Genomic DNA, 27244 nt, shown 5'->3' with positions numbered 1-27244 from the left:
GATTGAGAAGTCTTCATCTAAACACCTCAATCAATCCATTTGAGCTCAATTCAAATAATATTTCAATACAATAGACAGGGCAATAGTGCAGAAAGGGAATGTATAGCCATGTAAACTCATGAATCATACGATTTTCCTAAATGGATTTGGATTCAAAAATACCTGCACACATGGTCAGTTCCGTGATGCGTACGTTTCTATACGTCTTACGAACTGGTGAGGAGAGGAGACTGAATATTTTCAACATATTTCCTAAAAAAACAAAACATGTAGCATGTATAAAAAAAACTTGGCAAGCTACTCCTTAATAAAGAGACAACACTCTGCACGCTTGGTTACCTTTTTATTGCAGGTCTGAAAAAACAAACAAACAGAAGACATAATAACAATAACAGGGCAACAACGATAATTACAAAGTGAGATATTCAAAACTCCTGAAAGTGTAAAATTAGACGTTAAATAAACAGCTGCATTTTTTCACCTGTGCTAGGGGGATTTTGTCTTCTCTTTTAGGAAAAAGAAACCGTGGCGTACTCTCTTATTACATTATTCAGGGACCAATCAGGAGAGAGAATGGGGAATAAAGGTGGATTTATTTTAACAAGCACAGAATTGATTACTAAACAATAGTGAACATGGAGCTTGATTCTTCTTAAAGCAGCAGTTTTCATAATGGGAAAAAAATTTTTTTTATAATATATACTATATTTATATATTTTTTAATTCTAAAGGAATGAAAGGTCGTTTGATGGCCTCATAAGAGTTGTGGCCCTGTCCAAAATGCATCTGTGAAGTTCCCAAGATTTCAGAAGAGTGCTTATGTGTTCGTACGTTTGAAAAGCCTGCATCAGTGGACTATTACCTGACAGTCTATCTGGCATTAAGTCACCAAAATGTGAACTCGGAGGAGGATGTCACATGGTGGCATTTGGGACAGGGTCTGTGTTCATCAGCATAAACCTTTCACTCAGTTTCCAACTGCTGCCTGACAGTACTTACAGAAGGGCAAGATGGAGACCACATGATTTTAGGTTGTCTGGTTGGAAACCAGATGTTTAAGGGTTTGAAATTCAAGCTTGTGGAAATGCACAAAAAACAGTGATTCAACTAGTGTGAATTACAACATAATACACACCTGAGGAGGAAAGAGTCCCCACTGCAAAAATCCATTCCACACAAAGCAGAAATCCATACCAGCTCTTCAACCTTGCCCTGCATTGACTACTACAGTGCAGATGAGGTGACCTGAAAAACCTGAACTGGATTTCAATTGGAGAATAATTTGGGTGCTGTGTATTCTAACATCAGGTCAGTAGGTGTGTGTTCAGAGGATTTTTAAATGGAGGGGGTGGAATGCCTCTAAATTGAATTTAACAGGAAATGTTAGGGAACCACAGTGTGTTAAATATAGGAACCACTCCACTCTCCTTCAGTCCAAACTAGTGTGGGCAGCTTGAACTCATTTCAGATATATACAACGGATCTGATCACCTGACCCAGGTGTATGTGAGATGATTCCTCATCGTGACGTATGGGTGAAAAATTCATCCAGGGGTCATCAGCGTGGCGCCTGCGTCTGTGTGACCTCCGGTCCTCGGCTAGCCAGCCTGCTAAGGATGCTTCTTTCTGACATCTGCAGCCGCACAGCAACGGGCGGTATTCGAGCGATGGTTGCTGGGAGCCGGGTGACATCTGCCTTCATGTCGCTGAGCAGCTCCTCCAGTTGTTTGAGAACTGACAGAAAGAATGGTGATTGAGAATGGTGAAAGAATGGTGGAGATTTTTGAACACGTCTCCATTTATTTGAACATTTTAAGGAATTAAATTCATCAGTCTCAACATTTTTGCCTACGTACATCACTAAAGCTACAGGATGTAATAATCAAGCCAAATGTGGTCTGTAAAGCTATATTGAGATACTAAGTGTGAATTTTTGTGGATTTGAGCTGTTAGAAACAGTGTTAAGCTGTGAAAGTAGCTGTACGAAGATTTGTCTTGACTGGTAGCCTTTGAGCACCTCACAATTCGATTTGATTTCAAATTCAAATGTATTTTTATAACACTTCATTTGATTTAGAATCATATTTGATTAGGATTGATATTCAAACAGATTTAGATTAATATTTGATTTGGATTCAAATTTAAATGGATTAATTCAAATTCAATCAAAAAAAATGTCAATTTAAATCTGACTGATCTGGATTCATATTTGATTTGGATTTAAATTCAATTAGATTTAGACTCATTTAAATACATTTTTTAATTCTGATTTTAATTTAATTTGCTTAATTAATAAATTCATATTCAGACTTAGACTAACAATTCACTAAAAATGTGATAATCAACTTTTGTTAAAAGATCCAGAATCAAATGTGAAATAAATAGTAAAGATTTTTGTAATGTAAATCCTTTTTCCCTGACTGATCGTAATAATAATAGCTATTTTGTATTTATGATGTTATGCGAGTTGTTGTACCTTTGTGTAGAACTGCATTAGCAGGCTTGTTTCCTGACATGGACTCTTTACTGAGGTGCTGGTGTGACTCCGCCAGACACTCCACCTCACTGAAGCGTGTGTTGAGTGCCATGGAGGGGTGAGAGGGGTCCTCTGTCATGTTTAGATATGCAGCACGTCTGAGCTGCTCCTCAATCACCAGAGCTTGTTCCAACAGCTAAACACAGACATTAATGATGCAGTTGAAAGAAGAGCCAACAAATGTAGCTCTAGGAAAACAATGAAGGCAATGAGCATAAGTTTTGTAGTTTCTATACATCTCTAACCTTAAACCTGCGAGCAAGGAACTTGTTTTTAATCTCAAGGAAGTTTCCTCGGCTCATCTCTCCCTTAAAGGGCTCGTTGAGTATGGCGAACCTCGGGTCATTCTGCACATCCTGCCAGCGAGCATAGCCGTGGCTGATGGTACAGAGATTAAGGACAATCTATAACATTAGGAACAGGAATCTATACAATTATAACAGCAGTTAAATGTAATAAGTTTCTACTTGATTCTTAGTAGAGGATAGTTTTGATTCATTTGACATTTCTTGGCCACTACATAATTCCTGGAAATTGTTTTATTTCAGTTTTAATGACTACTGGATAGTATGACACTGTCATTTACAGATAATGTTATATAACTTCTGATTGGTGGTACATTTTTGAATAATACAAACAATAAAAAAGAATAATAAAATACACTAAAAGACATATTCCTTTCAGTGATGCAAGCAAATTTGTTGCTGTATCGGTACTAAAAAGACAGTCACTACCAAAATGATCAATAAAATGACGTTAATATGTCAAGGATACTGTATGATACCAGCCAGCAGCCAGTAGTCGTGGCGACGATGCCAGATCTCGTAAGTCTTCTTGGTGACCGTGGCGGCTCTCTCTTCATTCTGCCAGAGAGAGTGAAGCTCTGGAGAGAGAAACAGAGAGATCATTGATTCAAAATTCACCAGCACATACACATATACACACACACAGTAAATTCCCAGTGTACCTGTGAAACCTCCGTCAGCGATGTTAAACATGAACCTCTGCTTCACTGCTTTCTTCTTCTCCTCACTCACTCCATCCCCTCCTCCACTTGTCTCTTTGGTGTTCTCTCCATTTTGCAGCTTAGCGGAGTCCTCTGACTTCAATCTGTCTTTCTCGTCTTTTGGCTCTGGTTGAAGAGAGAAAGAGACATTATTGATTGTAACAGTTATGTGTGGTATAAAGGTGTTTTATTTGTGTTAGTATGTACCTTTCTTCTCATCTCTTGCTGGGCTGGTGTCCATTTTTTCTGTTTTCTCTTCAGAAGATTCTTCTGCAATGGAGTAAGAAAGTATTAATGCCACTCATGGGATCTTTACTAGAGTTTTCATGGAATGAAAGTGGATATTAAATCAGATTTTAATCATAAGACAAATGAATGTCTAATCAAATCGAAAATAAATATTTAAATGTTAGGTAATGCTCAGCTCTTCACCTTTGGTTTTGGATGCGTCTACACTGCTTGTGGCATCTGAACTTTCAGCTTTGACATCTGAAGCTGAGTTTTTCTTCGATTCAGTGGACTTCTCCTCTTTCTCTCCATCCTTCTCATTTTCTACATCCTTTTCTGCTGATGGTGAGGTGGCCTCTCTCTCCCTTTCCTTTTTTTCTTCTTTCTTTGCTGGACTGGAGGATTTCTCACTTTCATCGGGAATCTCAATAATCTGAGAAAAAAAGAAGGAACGTGAGAATGACAGTTGGAGACATGAAGAAAGACAAAGTGAGACAGGCAGGTGTTTACAAAAGGAAAGTGTTTAAAAATACAGAGTATAGAAACAGGAAGATGAAGTGAAAAAGTGAGACTGTAAATAACAAGTACCTCATCCTCCTGTCTGAGCCCTTTCGTCTCCTTCTCTCCATCCCCCTCCACCTTCTCCTCCAGCTCTTTTACGTCTTCGCCTTTGGAAAGGTCTTCTGTTTGGATAAAAGAGTCAGATTAATGCGTAACAATTAGCTGCACAGAGATGCTGGACAAATCCTACTTCTCATTTCAACTTCTCATAAAAAGGTCAAATTATCTAAAAATTAGCTGTTTTGTTTTTTCTTCATGTTCACTGGACCACATGACTTTTGGTAGACAACAATTATTACTTAAAGAGCAGTTTATACCAAAGGAAAAAGTACAACCCCAACTAATAAAGTTAAAATATTATTAAAGACAAATGAACAGTTAGGAATGAAATAAGAACAAGTACAAGCTTAGATAAATACAAATAAAGTAAGGTCTAACAACAGTAGTATTCAGGTACAGTAAAGGAATAACTGAATGTAAAAGAACACTGCAGATAGCCTAGAAATCCAGACGCACCCTAGCGGCAGCAAATGTAATTTGCAGCCAGGGTCGTCTAGCAACTCTCCGTTGGCTTGCGAGCTGGAAAAACCAAACTCTAGTCAGGCCAATCACATCGTGTATAGAGTCGGTGGGCGGGCTTAACATAATGACGGCAGAGTTGCGACTGTTCCACGTGAATTCCCAGCTACTTGAAAACAAAGAAGATGGCTGCTGCTGCTGGCGAACAGCGGTTTTTCAAATCTTCGTTGTTCTGGTTGGTTGTAGCGCTATCCTATTGCGTGCAGAGGGAATTTGAAAGACAACCGTTTATCCCGCCCCTCGGATTGAGCCCTGCCAATGGTGTGTTCCCAGACCCAACATCTTTGATGTGGGTCTGGCTTGTCAGGCTACACTGCAGAGTGTTCAAGGTATAAATTAAAGGCGCAGTGTGTGATCTAATGGTGAGGTTGCAAATTGCAACCAACATAAGTTGCGGTGGCTGACAGGAAAAGGTGTCATTGTCTGAGACAGCAGAGTAGCCAGTTAAGCAATGAGGTTTCTTAACAAAGATGAAGTAAGAAATTATGTTTACTTAACTACTCAATAAAACTAAATGTTATTGTGAATATTATTGATACTTGTACATCATTGTGTCAGTGTTTTATTCGCTGACTTTAGCTAGTTTCTTTGCACGAAGAACAACATAGTGACAAAGCGCTTCTGTCCGTTTAGGGCTACACAGGGCTTGAATTTCATTGCGGGTATTGCGCATACTTTTAATCATTCCCGCAGGTCCCCCAATTATAATGCGGGAAATTCCCGCAAACATTGATTCACTTTAGCATGTAGGTTGTATTAGTAAATTAATCCACACAGATTATAAAATCAAATTTTAAAACTGTTTGCGAGACGCAATTTCTCAAACAGCATGAGTGATTCAGCGGTGCTGCGTCTTCTATCTCTCGTCTCTCAAAATGGGTTGCACGAGGCAATCATTAAGCGCGCTGCAGGCGGAGATAACAATCGGGCCAGCATTGCATCATGAGTAACTAAAGTTTACCATTTGCACGTCTTTTTAAGTCTTACCAGTTTAAACATTCACGCGATTTTAAACTATTCGGTAGGCTACTTGTCTGAGGGATATTTTTTTCTTCTCTGCACACATGCGTAAAGTCGCCTCACAAACAGCTCGTGGGTAACAAAAGTTATTTTTCGTGGATTATATCGCTTTAACAGTCAAAAACATGCGAAAATTATGTCAATTTCGGTCTTGGTGAGTATCCTCTAAACACAGTTATGTCTTAAATAAGCATAAATCGCACGTGACCGTATAATGAAACAGGATCCATGCACTAGCTCTTAAAGGGACAGCAGCCATATGTGTCTGTCATTAATTTGGTTGTCAAAACATAGCTTTCATTTTAAGGAATCAGGATTAATAGCCTATGTATTTAATTTAGTCAGGACTAAAAATACCCAGTGTTATTTTACATTTGATTACTTTATTCAGTCTCTGTATTTCTGAATACTAGTGTTAGACCTAAGCAAAAACGTTTCTCTTTATTGGGATCTCTATTCTATTGTATTTACTTGTGCTACTTTTTTCAATTGAATTCAAAGATTGAAATCAAGCTTCCTTGTGTTGTGTAAATTCTTAAGAACAAAATTACCCCATTGTAAAAATGCAATGAGTGAGCATACATTTAGGCGAGATAAATGTAATAAAAAAAAAGTCTAAACTCCCCCCTCAAATTAAAAATTCCCCCCCATAAGAATCACCAAAGGGGGGATTTCCCCCCCATTTTCCAAAACAAAATTCAGGCCCTGCTACAGTAGAAACATGACGCCGCAAAATGGCGACTTAACATGTAAGGGGACCCGTCGTGTATGTAGATAGAAACTGCTCATTCTAAGGTAATAAAAACATAACGGTTCATTATGTAAGGTCTTTATACACCACTGAAAACATAGTTATGTATATGATATTGCATTTCTGTCAACAGATCCTCCTAAATATTGCACAATGCACCTTTAAATATAGATGAATCTTTATTAAAGCTGTTTTTTTATTATTAACATTACTAACACAGACAGAAGGAGGTATTTATAGGCTGTTGACACTTTTGCACAGATCCAATATTTAAAAAAAATGATATTAGTACTTTTGCTATGCCAGTGCTTTTGACGTTTTTATTAGTTTTAGTTTTTTTTTTTTTTTTTTTTTGAGTCATTTTAGTAACATTTAAATAACATTTCAGTTATTTGCCAAGGAACCAACAAGGTAACAACAAGGCAAACAGTTTTTCATCAAATATTTATGTTTTATTTTATTACATCTCAGCTTTATTTCAATTAATTTTTAAATAGTTTTAATTAACAATAACAACACTGATATGCGTGTGTGTACCTGTTGCTGGTGTGTTTGGCTGGGTATCTGCAGGCGTCCCTGTAGAGGGTGTTTTTGGATCTTCTCCCGCTGCAAGGGCTGCCGCTCTTTTGCTTTCCTCCTGTTCTTTCATCCAGGGCATTGACCACTGACCATTGACATGCTCAAACTCCTGCACCTGTTGGAGTTTAAAACAGTCAATCACATAACGCCACTGTCATTCACAGAATCAAATAGCTCTCTATTTACCACTAAAGCACTAGCGATCATAACTTCACACACCTTCTTGCGGATCAGTGACATCACACCTATGCGTGTGAGAACGTGTTGTCGTGACAGTCCTTCCCGTGGAACGCCATCAGCAAATGTTTCTGCCCCGTCGGCGCCTGGCTCACACAGGTGACGCATAAAGAGGGACACGTATGCCCTAAAAAACAGAGAGAGTGCTCAAGTAAATTAAGTTAAAATAAATAACAAGAAATCCTCTGGAAGGAATGTCAGACTCACTTGAACTCCTTCTCTGATTTGCCTCGCAGGTCTCTAACGAGCCACTGGGTGGTGAAGGCATCCTGGGGAGGCATCCCATAACGCATCACTGCATTCAGGAAGGCCTTCCTTTGTCGAGCATTGAAGCCCAACACCTAATGAGGGGAGAGAGGTTAAGTATAACTGAGTATGTGGAGGGAATAGTTGAAACAATTGAAAGGTAAGTGAAGTTGTACCTCAATGTTTCCTCCCACTCTGGCCAGTAGGGGGGGCAGTGGTTTGTCTTTATCATTCCTCAAGCCTTTGCGACTTGGTCTTCGGGAGTTAGCTGCAAACACACACACAAAAAAAGAGGACTATGTCAATACAAATAGATATCTGTATAATAACTGCTTATTCAGATAAAGATGGTTTAATTTCATTCTTTACCTTCAGACCGCTCATCGAAGTCCTCATCACCCTCCTCTGAAGCCACAGAGTAATCTGATTGGTTATCAGACTGATCATCCTGCCAGTCTGAGGACACAAATGAGTGGGGCAATGTTTTATTGAGCACTTGAGTTCTCTTGGCAAAGAAAATATTTAATTTGAGGGGACAACAAACAAAATCATGCTGACATCTACAACAAAAAGGTCAAACTTTTGGACACACTAGATTAAGGTTTTTAAGATGGCAAGAAACAAATTCAGTCCAAAGGCTTATGCCTAAATGCTATAATTTAGTATTATATTTTGTTTATATACAATGTATAATTCAATTCATTATCATTAAAAACAACATCAAATTGATTAATTATGCATAAATTACAAGATTTTGTAAATAAAACTGTTTCCATAATAAAAAAAAAAGAAAATTACATAATTCCCATATTTTCATTTTATAGTTTTGACGACTTCAATATTATTCTAAAATGCTAAAATAAATTATTAATAAAGAGTAGGTAAGTGTGTCCATACTTTTGACTGGTAGTGTACATCCAAACAACAACCACCCAAAATCATAAAAATTAATAAACCATAAATATAATAATTTATAAAAAAAATAAAGGAATTATTTTAAACATGAAACATTATTTTCATTGGAAAGGATTTACAGATATTACACAACACACAAAAATTTTGCTACCAGACCTAAAAATCACACAAGTTCATCTTCATCCATACAACACACATGCAACTACTCACGAACATACAGGGAAAGAGTAGGAAAAAAAGCTTAAAATGCGCCTGTACCCCGTCTACTACCTCTGTCCTCCTGTGAGCAATCGTTGTAGTTCACGGGTTTGCGTGGCCGTTTGCCTTTGCCCAAGTGACGAGCGAGATCTTCCTGCTGCTGCTCATAATGATGCCGCAACAGTTTCTCCCAGTAATCAGGATCTACACTTTCTTCCTGCTTAATGATCTCTCTATCCACATCCTCCTCCTGACGAAGACATACCATAAGATATAGATACATATGACATAAACACACCACGCACACAGACAGTCACAATCCCACACAAACTTACCTCCTCTTCCTCATCTTTGACCACATACTGGGCCACTTTAAAGGAGCTGAGGTATTCATTCATACTCTGCAGCTCTGTGTCATCTGTTGCATCTTGGTTTCTATCCAACAACCGATCAATGGCCTTGTCATCATAGTGGATCACACTGCCGTCATCCTCCTTACTGTCACCTGGATAAAAGATATTTACTTGTTTTAGAATTTATTTTAATCTTTACTTTGTCCCTTTCTTGTATCAAGCCTGTTAATTCCTGTTAATTCCATTTTTGTATTTGTTTATTTTCCAGATTGTCTAGTACTAGAAGTGCTTTACAAGCATTGGCAGTATTTTAAAGGTGTGGTTGATTATGATTTATCTTTTTTAATTTTAGTTAGTGTGCAATGTTGCTGTTTGAGCATAAACAACATCTGCAAAGTTATAATGCTCAAAGTTCAAAGCAAAGGGAGATATTTGCTTTTAAAGAAATAGTTTTTTAAGGACTACAACAAACAGCTGGTAGGGACTACATAAGCTTCCTCCTGGGTTAGTGATATCACTAACCCTAAAATGTACATAAACTCCGCCCCTGGAACACGATTTATAGATTATCATGACTAATTATGCTAATCAGTGACTAGAAGATAACTACACATAAGCTACATAAATTCATCACTTGTTCTTGAGTCTCTCCATCTTCCTGACTTCGGTTTGAACATAAAAGGCTACAAGTTTTTAAAATTTTCAGTGCATGTCTGTGTGAGGTAAAAGAACAAGAGCTCTTGAAGCTCCGCCCACTGTGTCGGGAGCAGCAGCTCATTCGCATTTAAAGGGACAGGCACAAAAACACTGCGTTTTTTGCTCACCCTCAAAAAGTGACAATTTTAACATGCTATATAAAAATATCTGTCGGTATTTTGAGCTAAAACTTCACATACACACTCCAGGGACATCAAAGACTTATTTTACATCTTGTGAAAAGGGTAAAATACCACCCCTTTAAAGGGGTCATGAGTGACATGGATTTTATTTGTATTTTATGTTTTTAAAGTTTTTTGCACACAAAATAATATATATACAATATGCAGAAAAACTATTATTTTCAACCTTCATTCTGACCCTCTGTCTGAAATTATCTGTTTTTAAGGAACGGCTACTTTAAAGCATGTCAGTAAATGGCTACTATTATGATTAGCTAACGTTACTGCATTGGAAACCGTATCAACGCCCACGCAAGTAGTGTGAAAGTTAAAGTGCAAGTTAAACTGGGCGCGTCACGTCGGATGTTTTTTCACTTGTCCGTTTGTCCTGTTGTCAACAGACTCAAGTGCGTAGAGTATGTCAGAAACTGAATGCGCATCTGTATACTGTATCCAGTCACAGTGTAGACATCATCAGTGATTATAATGGGTTCCATTTGCTATTGATGCAACACGAGTCACGTGATGCTCACATCCTAGGCAAATGACAGCCTTTAAGCGACTGAATGCCAGTGGGCGGGGCCTATGGTGTGATGATGTATTCATCGATGTCTTGCTCTGGAGGCAGTCATATGCAAATATAATTGCCTGTGTGACGTCACAGATCCCGCAATATCAAAATGAGCTGGTTTTGGAGCTTGATTAAATAAATGCTTTGTTTATTATGAGGTGGACGTTTTAAGCTATGCAACTTGCTTGGTGTTTTAATGGTACAAAGACCTCTTATATGTCAAAAGATCAAGGCAAATTTCTCATGTGATGACTCATTTAATCATGCTAATAAATCTTTCTTGACACTAATTTTGAGGGAGAGAGATGGTAGATAAAAATATGAAGCCCAGGGCTCAACAGTAGGATTTTATTTTATTTACCATGTCAGATGTTTACTTTTAACATTTGCCCTGGCCCATTTCAAAGAAATGTTGCCACACATTTTATTTTTAACCTATTGAGGCATCAGAGCGAAACTCATTAACATAAATGCTCAGCATAATAAGGTCATGTATAGTTTGAAATAATCTTTAACGGAAAGCAGAACTTCACAACTACACCACAGCAGCTTACGTTGGGGATTTTATTATCATATCTGATACTGACTGATCCACAAAACAAGTCACACATAAACTCTTAAAGGATTAGTTCATCTCAAAATGAAAATTTCCTGACAATTTACTCACCCTAATGCCATCCAAGATGTTCATGTCTTTCTTTCTTCAGTAGAAAAGAAATTCAGTTTTTTGAGGAAAACATTTCAGGATTTTTCTCCACACAATGGACTTCAAAGTTCAAATCAATGCAGTTTCAAAGGGCTCTGCACGATCCCAGCTGAGGAATAGGGTCTTATCTAGCGAAATGATCGGTCATTTTCTACAAAATAAATAGAAATGTATATACTTTTGAACCACAATTGTTCGTCTTGTGCTGGTCTTGTGATGCGCCACGTTGGAAAGGTCACGCTTCACGTCATCTATCTTTGAAGCACTTCAAAGCCCTTTGAAACTGCATTGATTTGGACTTCAACATCTTGGTTGCCATTGAAGTCCATTGTCTTTTCCACTGAAGAAAGAAAGACATGAACATCTTGGATGGCATTGGGGTGAGTAAATTGTCAGGAAAATTTCATTTTGAGGTGAACTAATCCTTTTAAGTACGAGCTGAACACCTGTAACTTACTGTAGCCAAGAATTACTTAAAACAGTGTTTTTCTCACCCTCTCCGAGCTCATATTTGAAAAGCTGTTCTGTGCCGAACTTTAAGATGTCATCCAATTCTTGTTTGGACATGGATCCAGCCTTGGAGCCCAGACCGGGCCGCACCACCAGATGGGTCAACATCATCTTCTTCTTTGCCACCTGAGACACAAGGGTCAGGCGATGACTTTTGCAAGGGGTAGTGTTTGATTGTTAAGTGTTTTTCTACATAGTTTTGTATTTGCCTGGGTTTTAAACAGTTTCAAACCACTGTTTCATATCTCACCTGTGTAATTCTCTCCTCAACAGATGCTTTAGTGACAAATCGATAGATCATGACCTTCTTATTCTGACCAATACGATGAGCCCTGCTAAATGCCTGAGAAAGACAGCAGAAGAGAGACCGTGTCAGAAAGAGTTTGTCCACATAGTCTCTCACAGAGATGCAGGTGTTTGATAGTTTTAGCATCAGGCATTTCACATCGTCTCTACCTGGATGTCATTGTGCGGGTTCCAGTCTGAGTCGTAGATAATGACAGTGTCAGCAGTTGCCAAATTGATGCCCAAACCCCCTGCTCTAGTGGACAGGAGGAAAACAAACTGAGGAGCGCCAGGAGCTGCAATGAGAGGAAAGAGACATTTTTGATCAAAACAAAACATCCATAATGTTGATCAAACTGCTGTTATGGCTGGCATTATCCCCTTACCATTGAATCTATCGATGGCTTCCTGTCTCATCCCTCCAGTCACCCCTCCGTCTATCCTTTCATACTTGTATCCCTCGTTCTCCAGGAAGTCTTCCAGCAAATCCAACATCTTTGTCATCTACAACAGTAGATTTAAGTATATTAGAGTATATCGTTTTATTCTGAGTATATTTGTAATCTGTGTGTGTTTCAGGCATGTGTGTGTACCTGTGAGAATATAAGGACTCTATGTCCACCCTCCTTCAGTTTTTTCAGCATCTTAAACAGAAGCATCAGTTTCCCAGAAGCCTTTGTGAGAGCACTGCCATCATACATGCCATTGGGCATTTTAGGGGCTTCCTGCAAAATGAGACCCATATCGATCACCCATTAAGAAGTATTGTTGTTATTAATTTAAAACCTAAAAGCTGTCAGTTCCCCATTTCTACTGTAAAATGGAAGTTGAGAGTGAGTGAATGGAAGCTCACATTAGCAGCTGTGGGGAAAAGGTAAGGGTGGTTACAGCATTTCTTCAGGTCCATGACCACATTGAGCAGAGAAACCTGGTTTCCTCCTCCACGAGTGTTCAAAGCTTCAAAGTTGCGTGTCAGGATGTACTTGTAATACTTCCTGTCCCAGAAAAACAGAAAATCGAATCAGAGGCTATTGTCATTTAAAAAGCCTCCAGTAAATGTAATAAAAGGACATTAAATGGCCCATTTAACTATATTTTTTATAGACAGACTGAGTTAACAGAATCATCAAACTGTCAGTCATACAGTACAACGATAGATGCAGTAAATAACAGATGTTGTCCAGCAGGTGGCACAAATCAGTCTGAGTGAAAATTTAGAAGAAATGTGCAGAATCTTAAATAGAACATTCATTGACAATTACTGAACAAGTCTCGTACTTCTGCATGGGGCTGAGCTCCACACGCACGATGAGCTCAGTTTTTGAGGGCATGTGTTTGAAGACATCAGCTTTAAGTCTTCTGAGCATGTGTGGACCCAACATGTCGTGCAGTTTCTTAATTTGGTCTTCTTTAGCTATGTCAGCAAACTCTTCCAGGAAACCTTCCAGATTACTGAAACACACACATATTTGGTACTGAACAATGTCCAAAAAAAAAAACTGAGGGCACACAAAAATCATCATCGCACTCACATTCAATAACACACAAACACACACACTTACTTGAATCTCTCAGGTGTGAGGAAGTTGAGCAGATGGAAGAGCTCCTCCAGGTTGTTCTGTAAAGGTGTGCCTGTCAACAGCAGCTTATGCTGAAGAGGATAGTTATTCAACACACGAAAGAACTGAGAGAGAGGGGGAAAAGGAGAGAGAAAGTGTGTGTGTGTTAGTTTTACATCCAAGACTTATTTATCATAAAATGTCAAGAATAGATCTCTCAGAAATCAAAGTTCTGTCATCATCTATTCACTCTCATATGACTTTCTTCAAAGTATATGCAAAAGCACCATAAAAGTAGTCCATAAGACCGTTGCACTATTTTCCAAGTCTTCTGAATTTATTTGATAGCTTTTTTTTTATGAAAAAAAAAAACAAAAACTCAAATATAAGTACTTTTAACCTCAGTGGGCTGATATCGGCTGCAATCCAATCATTGATTTAGTGAAAGAAACAAAGTCATACAGGTTTGGAACTACATGAGGGTGAGTAAATGATGACAGAATTTGAATTTTTGGATGAACAAATCCTTTAAGTAGTAAATACTTTTGTGTGTCAGGGGTCTGACACATGGATTTTACCTTTGACTGGTTATTTTTCAGCCTATGGGCCTCATCTACCACAAGACAAGCCCAGTCAATGGAGCCCAAGATGGCTTGATCAATTGTGATGAGCTCATAGGACGTCAACAGCACATGAAACTTCACAGCAGCCTCTTTCTGCAGAGATGAAGAGAGTTTCAGGAACCACGCATAGTAGGCAGATAAAGACAATGGCAATATCATCAAACCACACAGCAGATGTGCCAAATATTTACATGAACCTACATGTTTACGGTCATGGTTACTAGTTATCTCTGATTATAAGCTATTGTATCAACTCTTCCCCTCCTTTCCTCTGTGATTCATACCTTCATTTTGGAGGCCTTTTTCCCACCGCGGATGGCGTTGTCCTCAAAGGAGAATTCATTCTCTCGTATGACAGCTCTGCTGTCTTTATCACCCACATAAGTGACCACGTACATGTCTGGGGCCCACATCTCAAACTCTCTCTCCCAGTTAATAATAGTGGACAGCGGGGCACTGACCAAGAAGGGCCCCTTCGAGTGACCCTGAGAGAAACCATAACCAAATATACCACATTATTTACTTTAAAGCCACAATACATTCTATGATAAACATCCATGTCTTCCTAGAGACCATTTATAGAGACCAGCACAACTTTTTTAAACCTTTATAATAATGAAAATTGTTTCTGAAGCAACAAATCAGCATATTAGAATGATTTTTGAAGGATCGTGTATGTGACACTGAAGCCTGGAATAATGGCTGCTGAAAATTCAGCTTTGCCATCACAGGAATAAATTACATTTCCAAATATATTAAAATAGAAAAGAGTTATTTTCAATTTTAATAATACTGTTTTTACTGTCATTTTTATTTAAAAGAAATGCAGCCTTGGACAGCACAAGAGGCTTCTTTTGAAAAACATTTTCATACCGACCCAAAACTTTTGAGCGATAGTGTACTTATATATTTTTGAGAAAACACACCTCTTTGTAGAGCGAGTAGAGGAAGACAGCAGTCTGAACAGTCTTTCCAAGACCCATCTCATCAGCCAGGATGGTATCTGTGCCCTGAGCCCAAGAAAAGCGCAACCAGTTCAGTCCCTCCAGCTGGTATGGGTGAAGTGTGCCGCCTGTAGAGTCCAGATAATCCGGTTGCCTATCAAACTTTATAGTGGGCTGAAAGTGAGAGACAGGAATATTAGTTCATTGACAGTCAAAACCTATTAATATATTTTCTTTGGCTTTTAAACAATGTTTTCAAACAATCTATATATGCAATTTTTGGCCTTACTGATAATTATATTAATGGTTACACAAAAAGTGGGGAACAGGACAGAGAAAAGAAGCAGCCATGGTATGAATTTGCATTGAATAACTTGCAGTGCTAAACCATGGCTCCGACCTAAATGTGTAAAGTATAAAAAATTCCATCTTATAAAGTAGACAGAAGTTGATTTGAGTTGTTCCAAGATTCCTTACATCCACAACAGGATTAGCAGGAGGCCTCTCTGTCTTCCTCACTTTGACCTTCTTTATCTTTTTACCTGGTCTGCCCTCCTCTCCAAGCATCAACTCCCTGACAAACAGAAAGAAAGAAGATATGTAGATTAAATTATAACTGCAACATTGTTTTATAGAAGGGTGTATGCGTGTGAAATGCTGCAGAGTCCTGTGTGCATGTACCTGTGGTTCCAGTAATGCTGTTTGAAGGTCTCAAAGTCTGGGATGTCCATGTCTTCACACTCCCAGGTTGACTGATCATACTGTAAATCTCTCCATTTGATCAGATAGTGAACATTATTCTTCTTATCCACACTGCCAGAGAGAATGGATAAATTAATGTCCAAATAGTTGAGCAGATGTTGTTCTTCAAGAGATTTCGAACATCTGAACACCCTCACCTGTGATTTAATATGCGGTGGATGAGGAGCCACTCCATCTTTACTCCAAAGCGTCCATACTGATCCTCCATACGGGCATAGAAGGGATCTTTATTCTTCCTCTTACAGCTCTTATCCTCATCTCCCTCAGCACCCATCTCTAGATTGGGGGGCTCTTCCATATCTGTCTTCCGCTGATAGTTACGGAACATTACCTGACAGTTCAGCTCCAACTGTGACGAGAGAGAGAAAGACATACCTGATTGGACGATTTTACTAATAAACACGCCCATGTAAACAAATGCACAATTTAATGTGCAATTGGGCATATAAGAGAGTGTAAATACTTTTATGTTCTTGACTTACAAAGATGGACAATATAACGGTACCATACCGGCTATAAGAGGTATTATAAATAATTTGTTAAGTGTGCATGTTCATTTTCTCTATTTTTACATTTAGATTACTCTTGCCTTGATCTAACATTCACTTAAAGTTAATATGCAAAAACAGTAATAATCTACATGTAATTTAGAATTTAAAACTGTCGATTTATTATTTATCGAGGGTTTCATTTTTAATTTATTTAGACAAAAACGTATAGATTTAATATCAGCCAAAACAAGAAAATAATTAGTTAATCATATCTGCAAGAATATTAATATTGGAGCATCCCTACTTACAAGAAATTGTGAGTTTTTAATTGTGCATTACCTGTAGTTCCTGGACCCAAGAACAGTGCCAGTAAGACATGTTGCACCACTTCACAAAGAACTCTCTCTCCTTCCGACCAATCATAGGAGGAGGATCTGGAGCATCGACTGGGAGGTCTACAGGCCGAGGCACGGGCATAGGGGGAGGGGCTTCACCCCAGCGCCACGTCAGAACTTTCTGGACTTTGCCTTTCAGTGGAGCACTCTGAGAAAACAAGATATTATATTATATTTGTTTTGTAGAATTAAACAAACAAGCAAAAATAAATAAATGTTAATTGGGATTCAGTAATGTTGATCCTATATATTTCAGCAATGACATCTACAAAGATAAAATCTCAAGAAAACCAAATCCAAAGGATAGACTTGGACTAACACACTATATTATTCTTCTCTCACCAGGCAGCGTGGGCAGATCCACTCTCCGTTGGGGATGTCTGGCAGGGGAGGGTTAAGACAGTGTAAGTGGTAAGACGAGGGGCATGTGTCACAGCACAGCAGCTCTCCTCCATCCTTGCAAACCCGACAAAACTCCATATGGTGATCGTCTTCCTCTTCTACCTCTCCTTCATCCCTCCTTCCATCATCATTCTCCTCCTCACCCTCAGAACTCTCCTCACGAGCCTCCCATTGAATTCCTTCCTTCTCCTGAGAGAGAGACATAAATAATGCATAATCAACAGAAACTTTAGTCATTAAATATCAATGGAATGTAGAGAACTACTGCACACACACAGAATATCATTTTTACTCAATGAGCCCAAAGTAGCTTGAGGAAAGGACATACATTCATTCTGAACATGTTTGCATGTACTTACGCAGTGGGGGCAGCTCCAGGTGCCCTCTGGGGCTCTCTCCATGTCAGGATCTAGACACACCATGTGATAGGCTCTCGGACAGGTGTCACACAGAATGATCTCACCACCCTGCTGACACACCTCACAATAGTCCTGATGATCGGTCTCATAGCCATCAGCATCCTCATCCACTATGAAAGAAGAAGGGCTTATATCAAATATAAATGGCTGGAAAGTGTCCAAACTAGTAAAGTGTGTTCAATATAGCATTTGTGTTCAGCAGAGTAATTTGAGTTTTTCTGCTCTCTTTGACTCACCCTTCTTCTTCTTCTTGGAGCTCTTGGACTTCTTACTCTTGGAACGGCTGCCCCGACTGTTAGATCCATCACTTACTGAGAAACTGTCAAAATCACTCTCACCATCATCATCCTCACCGCTCTGAGAGAAGAAACCATGGGCGAAGGGGTGCAAAACAAGTTAGTGATGTTAGTGATGCCATACAAAATAAGGAATATATGTATAATTTAATATATATGCAGTATTGTTCAACAGTTTGGGATTTGTAAGATTTTTTCAATGTTTCTTAAAAAAAAGTTTCTTATTCTCACCAAGGCTGCATTTATTTGATCAAAAACACGTTTTCTATATTTATATATTTGTAATTTATTACTGTAATGGAGTTACTGCTCAAGTAAAATTAGTTATTATTATCAATGTTGAAAACAGCTGCTTAATACTTCTCCAGAATACATTTATGTTCAATATTTTTCAGGATTCCTTGATGAATAGAAAGTTCAAAAGAAATTCATTTATTTGAAATGGAAATCTTTTTGTAACATTATAAATGTCTATACTTTTGATCCATTTAAATTATCCTTGCAGACCAAAAGTAATAGTTTCTTTCCAAAAGAAATCTTACTGATCCCAAACTTCTGAACAGGAGTACATGCATTTATTTAACATAATTATATATCATTAAATATTGTAATATAATTATTAACTATGATATTAATATATTGACTAATAATATTAAATAAATATGAATAATAATGTACTGTATAAATTAGCTAATATATGTAAGCATATAAGGAATAGATGCATACAGAGGAACGCTTTCTCTTGAAATTTCCCAGTTTAATCTTGAGTGGAGCCACTTTCTTCGCTTTAGACTTTTTGTCCTGGGACTTTGGAGTGGACTTGGTCTTTCTACGTGCATTTGGGCCTAGAGTAGATACATACACGACACAAAAAGTTGAGTAATTAAAAAAAGACATATAATAAACACACTTTTGGTCCCCAAAATAATGCTTCTCTCTCATCTGACCTTTGCCCTCTTTGGTCTTGGCTTTCCGCAGAGGGACCGCTGGGGGCTGCTGGGGTGGGGGAAGTGCAGCAGGAGCTGCTGTTGATGTGGGCGTGGCCGTGGGTGCCGCCCCTCCTCCATCCACCCTGGTCACCATACTCTCCACTGCAGCAGCTACGTTGGCAGCTGCCAGGGCTGCGTTAGCACTCGCTGAGCCTCGCATGGGATTATTAGTGCTGAACTCCCGCCATTTAGCTCCTAAAACCATCATCATCTTTGACACAGCGATCTTAGGGTTCTTAGCAGCTATTAGAGGTCTAAACAAGAGACGAAATGAAAAAGACATTTCAGATCAGTCACCTGACAACTATGGAATATTATATGGATGTTTACATGAGGTGATAATAGATATGGGACAAAAACAGAAAGTCAAAGAAGCAAAACTGCTCTACCTGACAAACTGACTGAAAGCTTTGTAATTGGTGAGAGAGGTGTAGTCCTCCTGGGTGAAGGTGTAGTCGATGTCTTTCATTCCCCAGTCTGCTAATAGCTGAGAGGAAGATTTGGGCTGGAGAAAAGAGGATAACAGATGACAGACACGTGAGAATGCAATCATAAAAAGGTAGCCATATATATAATATCATCTGACCTGAACCTTTATCCAAAAACATACACTATCATTTCAAGGGTTTGGGGTAAGATTTTTTTAAAAGAAATGAATGCCCTTACTCAGCAAAGATGCATTAAATTGATCAAAAGTGACAGTAAAGACACTTACAATGTTACAAAATATTTCTATTTCAAATCAATTCTATTTCAAAAAAAAAAATAAGAGTAAGAGACTCCTTTAACAGCATTTAATAATCTTAACAATCCAACATTTTGAATGATAGTGTACCAAGGAATATAATATATACAACAATATAACATTAACTGATGAAAACTTTACAAGCAAAACTGAAAATCAGTATTTATTGTGGCAACAATGTAGAAATGAAAGGGCAGGGCTTGACATTGGATTTTTCCAGAAATGTCCTTTGGACAAGTAACACTGATTGTTAAAGCATAAGTAATCTAATACAAAAATACAATACTGTGTATGTGAATAAATAAAAAAAAATTATAAAGCATGACAAATAGTTTTTTTGAATCCTGTGGGGTTTTTTTTGTAGTTGTCCCCTGTCCCATAGACTACCCATCGGCTACCCTTTACCTGTCCTTCATTATCATCGTCATCATCATCTTCCTCCTCGGGTTCTGGGTCTTTACGTTTGCTTTTCCCTCCAGATGAGCCGCCAGCCTTTTCTCCCGCTGAACCTCCCTTCTTCCTATCCTTGGAGGAGCTGGATCTCTTTTTCTTCTTCTTGCTCGGAGCATAGTCACTCCCTTCACTCTCAGATCGCATCACTCTGTCCTCCTCCTCTTCCTCGCCTTCTACCATTCGGATTGCTTCCATGACTTCAGGAGAGCTGACAGGAACCTCCTAGATCATGAAATCACCCAAGGAGAGGTGACAGTATCAGATATATTCAGGAAAGAACCCTTCAGTTCAATGCTTGATCCTAAAACATGTTTAACAGTTATGGTAATGAAAAATTATGATTGATGTGACACTGTAGAGATGAAATCCGACATACACTACCCTTCAAATGTTTGGTTTTTTAAAGAGGTCTCTTATGCACACCAAGTCTGCATTTATTTGACCAAAAATACAGTAAAAACAGTAATATTGTGATTTTTTTTTTCATTTAAAGTTCAATTATTCCTGTGATAGCAAATCTTACTTCAGTGTCACATTATCCGTAAGAAATTATTCAATAACAATGTAAATGTATGTTATGACTTGATTTCATTTAATACATTCTTACTAAATAAAAGTATATATACACACACACACACACATACATATAGACTGAAGAGGTGCTCTGCTAACCTCTCTGAGGACTTTTTGTCGTTTGCTGCTCCTGCTTTCACGGCTTTTCTTTGCTTTCTTCTTCTTTTTGGATTTGGGAGTCTCTGCCTCTGATAATTGTTCATCCACATCATCTGTCCAAAGCAGACACGCAGCATAAAATAATAATAATAGCTAAACAATCATCTTAATTTTGATTTTCTGTCCTTCCTATCCTTCCAGAACCGATATAATACCTTTATTCTATTTGTATGACCCTTACTGAAATATAGCTCATCAATTTAGATCCATTAACACAGTTTAAAGCCTTTGGAATACATTATTGTTGTGCATTCCTGCCTCTAGATGTTAACCTACTGTCCAAACATGTCAGCAGCAGTGAAACTAGGGCAAAAGGCTCTTGCTTTGGAAATCATTCATTTATTATAAGCTCTCTGTTGATAGGATGCTCTACCAACGCCATTTCCGAGGGCGGCCAGAATAGGAAAGCAAAACAAATGGGTTAGACACACTATGCTAAACAATATTCCGCCGGTACGAACGCATAAGTACAAAAACAAGCCACTTTAGCTCCTATGATACTAAGGTAAAGGAGTCTGTAGCAAAAAGGGTTTATGTTTTATTTTAACAGCTGATGCTTTCACTACGGATCAGTGAATCAGGAAGTGATGTGACTTTTGCATGCAGCTAACTGGCTAACGTTACTGCATCATAACATAAAGATTTGGCTTTATATGTGGATGATGCAGTTACACGTGGCTCGCCAGCTCAAGCAAAATAGATAAACATTCAATCTAGCAGCGTTCTCCTTACAGAAATGGCCATTTGTCTAGATGTCAGCAGTTAATTTACATGTTTGGGCTCATTTAGGGAGGTTATATAACATGATGTGGTTAAATGAGGGTCCAGACTCTGCTCGGGACAGCTAAAGCCTTACCATCTTGCATGGGTCCAAAATGGTCCCGGTCGTCTTCACTCCCTGACATATCCCCGTCAGGACGCTTCATAAAATAGAAATAACAACAATATTTTGGTCAGGTTTTAATCAGCACCCCATGTTGACAGAGAGAGAAACAAGTGACAGCGGAGGCTAGCTGTGTTAAGGTAAAATAAAATCAATTAACAATGGTGGCATTATAAAACTACAACATCACACAGCGCGTAGGGTTAAAAAGAGTTTGACGTAATCGTGTCATTTCGGCCTTTTTCGTAAACTTTCTCGTTCGGTCCGAGCGAAAGACGCCTCAACTTAGCTGTCAATCAAGTTAGCAAAGCTAGCAAACAGAGTCAAGTGATCCAGGGAAAATGGCAGCCGACTAGATGAGTTGAGTTAAAGCGCTTATCTGCCTTCGTTTCTGATTATATTCGATTCTTAAAAACTTTCCTCCTTGAAAATAACACGCGGAGGTCGCGAAGCCCCCGACAAACACCATTTGGCCCTTTATGACGCGGTGTCTAACAGTTGTAAGTTACCCGTAATTTTAGATTTGTTTATTTGTTTTCTGTTTTCTGATATGACAGAAAGCTCATCGAGGGACACGAATTTATATGTATGTATATTTTTAATGCAGGCGGTTGGAAGTGGGTGGGAGGAATTGACTTACAGGTCAGTCCAAGGTGTAGATACTCGGCGGTATGATCAGCTTTAGTCTGACGCGAAAGCTGCAGGTTACTACCTATCACTGAAAAATAAAAAGAAGCTCCGAAAAGGTGTGAATCTTTGGGAGACGTCGTCCACTCTTCTCCCCTTTCCCCAGCGTCAGTGACCAGAAGCGAACATCCTCATACACACAAAGAAATCAGGGGGGGGTAGAGACATCCCATAATAATCCTAGGCACGCTCCCCCCTCCCTACAACACTCACTCAACTCTGCATAGTTACCTCGCAACCTACAGACCATAATAATCATCTCCCCCTCGCACACAGTACCAGCAAGTACACACTGCCTTCCCCTTTCTTAGTCCCTGCCCCCTTAGCAACCACGTTGCTATGGAGACACTGCCCCCTCCCGCCCTCACTGACATCCCATAATAGTCATAAGCAGGCCGCTCTGACATCCCATAATAAACACAACTCCTAAAAGAGAGGGGAAGAAAAAAAACAACACCAGTCACATGGTCTCCAGGGAAACCCCAGGCCGCTGGCGACAGACCATAATAATCTGCGGCTGTCTGTCCACCTGGCTGGGTTTTTGGTGCACGAGTGACAAAAAACACATATGAGCACCTGGTTAGAAGACGGGCTAACAAGTAGTGCGCTTCGGCTATCTGTCAAACGCCACACACTACAAGAGTGACGCTTCACAGCTTCAGAGGTGATGAGATGTCAAGATGCCGCAGTCTTTTTTGCTTCTCGTTAATCAGATATCAGACCGAAGTCTTGACTCCTGTAATGAGTCTGTGGGAAGCAGTGTCAAATGAACATTAACTCTTATGTGATGTGCCGTGACAATCCCAATGTGACACTTTTGGACTGTCTGAACTCCAGTGACTTGCTGACTTCAGCTGCACATTACAAAAGGTCAAAAAGACTTCCCCTAAGGGAATGAAATGCAGAAGTAATATTGTCATCCATTCAAGCATAACTGGTTTTGTTTTGGCCAAGCAGATCTATTTAAAATCACCATGAAATCAAAATGGACTATTCTTATTTTTTATGTAATATTGCATGTATCCATTCACATTATTATTATTTTTTAATCAAAATATCACCCCCTCCCACTTGCAACGACATTCCATCTCTTCTCTGATGACGTGTTTACTGGTGCAAGGGCGGGACAAACTGTCACTCACGTGAGATCACAGCAATTAGCAAACCACAATGATTCTATCATCTAATGAATTGGACAAAACTAAGTCCCAATAGGGAAGAAAAGACATGTGCATTCACACTACAAGCAACTTAGTCAGTGCACTGCATTCACGGATGTACTCAATGTTGTAGACAACAGTTTTCTTGCCGCTACAAACAAACATTTTGGAAGGATAAGTCTAAATATAAATGGAATCAGTAAATAAAATGCATAATATTAAAGATGAACAAGAAACAACGAGTGCTCTTTGCCATCATGGCTATTAACTGCAGCAAAAGGGCAAATGCCGGTCTATCTGGGTTCACGAAACCATTCAGGCTCGGGGTCAGCATGGCGAATACCACCGTACATACACGGAGACATATCATAAATTATAGGACAGTTTCTGACTGCTGAAATGAGCCTTGCATTCATCTAGCTTCGGCTGGACTCGGCACTGAAGAGTGACGCATCACGTGCGCTCCACTGACTTCACTCCTATTGGTTGTCACTCGCTCTTCATTTGCATAAAGTTGAACATATCTCAACTTTGTTGTGTCGCTGGACACGCCCCATCCAATCGCCAACGGTCATTGTCGCTCGTGTCGCTGGAAATCGACTGCTCTCTATTGAAATTAATGGGATCCTGTCGCTTTATCGCTGGTAGTGTGAATGCACCTTATCGCAGATTCTGTTTCATGCTGACTTTAAACCTGCAACAAGGATATACATATCTAGTAGTCAGCGCTATAAATATTTATAGACCATTTCTCATTTGAGGAACTTGAACTTGCCATTCACAAATATAAACATATGAAGCAACAAATGAAGATTTCATTGCGTGCATCTCACACTTTTGCTCAAATGCGATATAACTGACACTAATCCTAAAACACATGGGTCTGATATTGATATAGCAGAGGAACTACAACATGTAATCAGATTAAGGGCAGTGTTGATGGGCTTAGATCCTTGTGAACTTATGAACTATGGAGTATCAACAATGAAAAAACTCCATTTTGTCAAGATGAAACACCTGCAAAGTGAACTGTGAGCAGACAAGAAGCTCAAACTTTGCGCTCAATTTGAGTTCTCCAAGATTTTTTTAAAAATGGTAGCAGATAGATCGATTAAATTTATATATATATATATATATATATAAAAACATTTTATAGATAGATAGATAGATAGATAGATACAGCTTTAGGTTTATTTTAGTGCATTGCTATATGTACCATCCACATTTGAAAAAAATGATCCACATTTTGCTCACATCACTATGCATCTCTCCTGTACAGAAATGCATCAGTGCTTCAGGTACTGTGTCCCCCCAACACACACACATACGCACGCACACACACACGCTTATGCACACCCTTCTGCTTAAAGTGGATCAGTCACCATGGAGATTCGGGGGACGGGGGGTTGTCCACAGTCACCAATCATGGCAAACCATGCAGGGGTTGGGGGGTGGGGGTCACACTGAAGCTCCCACCAGCCCCCACCACACTTCGCCCCATCCAATAATATTCTCTTGAAGGTCAGGGGAATGTTGACACTGCGGACCCAGTTAAAACAAAGTGTCTGTGTACATGTGCTACTATGCATGCTTGTTTCAGGTGATAACCAATACCAATCCTGCAACAAGCACAAATACTCTAACATCTCCTTCCTCTTATCAAATGAGCTGTGAGGACATCCAGTGGTGAGATGGATGGATGAGACTGGTGAATTACAGCAAGCAAAAAGAACATGAACATTTCACTTTTGGTCCTGTAGACCCGAACAGATAATTTATTGCCACCTTAATTTAAAATCATGTGATACTTACAGAATGTCATTTTTTCATAATTCACTGACTGAAAGTGTCCAGTTTATGGAATAATGGGTTGAATGGGAGGGATTGCCTGATTGGAGGGCTGTCATTTCTATCCCATAATATTCACTGAGTGGTCCACAGTAACCCAATGCAAGCATTCCAGAATGAGGTCAACAATCCATCCAATAATAATCACTGTGCGCCGTCATGTTGTGGATGTTCTACTAGCATGCATCTTATACTAGCGTGTTCTACTAGTATGTATGTGTATACAGTATATATACATTCATACAATTGCAATCAAAATTATTCAACCCCTTTGAGACTGTAATCATTTACAAAATGTAAGCTTTTCTAAACATAGCTTTTTTTTTATTGCATGTATATCAGTCTAGTGGCATATTAAAAGTGATAATGTCAATATATAATGTAATGCTTTTGAGTTATAGAATTTTTTTTTTTTTGTCCTTATTATTCAACCTGTATTTAAGTCATGTATGGTACAAAATTGTGTTAAAACGCAATTAAGCCTTTGGGAACAAAACTGAATTAGCTTGTGCTGTTACACATACATTTGGCGCATGCATGTGCTAAACTTGAGTAATATGGCCAAGTCAAAAGAGACTAGTTCTCACAAAAGCTAGAATAGATTGTTTTATTACATTAGAAAGTCTATAGCTACAAGAACATTTCCAAAACACTAAAAGTTCCTAGAGACACAGCTGGCAGCCTTATTCAGACCTTAAAATGTGTTGTACCAGAAAATCTTTGAGGGAGTTGAAGAAAAAGCACAATATCATTAAGGGGAATAAAATGTTTGATAAGAGCAGCTGAGAAAAACCCTCAATTTACTGTCAAAGACTTGGATGATGAATGGAGGAAAAAACATTTCAATATAGAGTATAAGAACAATAGACATGCATGGCCTTCATGTTGGGACATCTTGCCGAATGCCACTCTTGACTAAGAACAAAAAGGCCAACTTGAATATGCTCAAATTCATTTGGATCGAGTTCTGGAAGAATGTCTAATGGAGTGATATGACCAAACTGGAACTTTCTGGACCCATGGATCTGGTGCAAAAAAAAGGCAAAGCTTCTGAGCAGAAGAACACATCTTCGTGGTCAAACATGGAGGTGGTCCAGTCTTGTTATAGGGGTGCTTTGCTGTTGCAGGAAGTGGAGATCTTGAGTGTATGAAAGACATCATGAATCCTTTGAAGTATCAAGCCATTTTGGCAAAGATGGTGATGCCTTTGGCAGAGACTGAAGCCTGATGTTTGATGAACTTCCCTGCAGGACAGCCATCCCAAAATATTCATCCAAATCTACTTAATAGTCCAGTCATTTTATGAAAAAAGGTTGAACAAATTGCAACAGAAGCAAACTCAACTGATTTTGTATCCTCAATATGTCCTGAGTAAGGGGAAAAAAAGCCCAGAAGAATCCCATTAGGGGAAAGTTTTGAAAAAGACCCAAATATAGCCTATTCATACGCCTATTAGTTCTTTTTCTTACGTGAATAGGGTAAAAAATTTTACCTTTAGATATCACCATGAAAATTATGAATATAATTATATTATGAATTCGTATGAATAGGCTATATTTGGGTCTTTTTCAAAACTTTCCCCTAATGGGATTCTTCTGGGCTTTTTTTTTTCCTTACTCAGGACATATTGAGGATACAAAATCAGTTGAGTTTGCTTCTGTTGCACATTGTTCAACGTTGACCCCCATTTTGGCTTA

The 27244-nt window shown here is 38.8% G+C and overlaps 1 protein-coding gene across 2 annotated transcripts; it reads right to left on the bottom strand.

The window, feature by feature from the left end:
* Positions 1 to 330: 330 nt before the first annotated feature.
* Positions 331 to 22799, bottom strand: chd4b (chromodomain helicase DNA binding protein 4b). Of its 2 annotated transcripts, none has more exons than XM_082149727.1 (40): positions 22493 to 22799; positions 21826 to 21889; positions 20910 to 21022; positions 20190 to 20459; positions 19429 to 19544; positions 18998 to 19293; positions 18777 to 18895; positions 17991 to 18111; positions 17695 to 17864; positions 17276 to 17524; positions 16878 to 17081; positions 16185 to 16396; positions 15967 to 16098; positions 15763 to 15859; positions 15268 to 15459; positions 14626 to 14826; positions 14297 to 14434; positions 13722 to 13843; positions 13438 to 13611; positions 13013 to 13154; positions 12753 to 12884; positions 12546 to 12663; positions 12331 to 12455; positions 12125 to 12217; positions 11859 to 12000; positions 9192 to 9361; positions 8917 to 9106; positions 8113 to 8199; positions 7920 to 8011; positions 7705 to 7838; positions 7480 to 7624; positions 7219 to 7375; positions 4359 to 4453; positions 3975 to 4203; positions 3750 to 3812; positions 3504 to 3668; positions 3311 to 3419; positions 2782 to 2914; positions 2477 to 2672; positions 331 to 1734 (listed from the first exon to the last, which is right to left on the bottom strand). In XM_082149727.1, the coding sequence occupies exons 2-40, from the start codon at positions 21872 to 21874 to the stop codon at positions 1559 to 1561; spliced, it is 5868 nt and encodes a 1955-aa protein (XP_082005853.1). In that variant the 5' UTR covers positions 21875 to 21889; positions 22493 to 22799; the 3' UTR covers positions 331 to 1558. The 2 variants fall into 2 exon arrangements, with proteins under 2 accessions (XP_082005853.1, XP_082005854.1); XM_082149728.1 differs by having other exon boundaries at positions 8929 to 9106.
* Between the last annotated feature and the right edge of the window lie 4445 nt (positions 22800 to 27244).

The sequence above is a fragment of the Leuciscus leuciscus genome (assembly GCF_965113295.1).
Source record: "Leuciscus leuciscus genome assembly, chromosome: 20".
In the NCBI taxonomy this organism is placed as follows: domain Eukaryota; kingdom Metazoa; phylum Chordata; class Actinopteri; order Cypriniformes; family Leuciscidae; genus Leuciscus; species Leuciscus leuciscus.
This window is presented reverse-complemented; position numbering and strand designations above follow the sequence as displayed.

Bases quoted from the DNA above. Each gene is read 5' to 3' on its own strand.
- chd4b (XM_082149727.1), bottom strand. From the start codon at position 21,874: ATGTCAGGGAGTGAAGACGACCGGGACCATTTTGGACCCATGCAAGAT. The intron at 17,525-17,694 runs GTAAGTACATGC...TCTCTCTCTCAG, and splicing joins CCTGGAGCTGCCCCCACTGC to GAGAAGGAAGGAATTCAATG. The intron at 4,204-4,358 runs GTACTTGTTATT...TTTTTTTCTCAG, and splicing joins GGCTCAGACAGGAGGATGAG to ATTATTGAGATTCCCGATGA.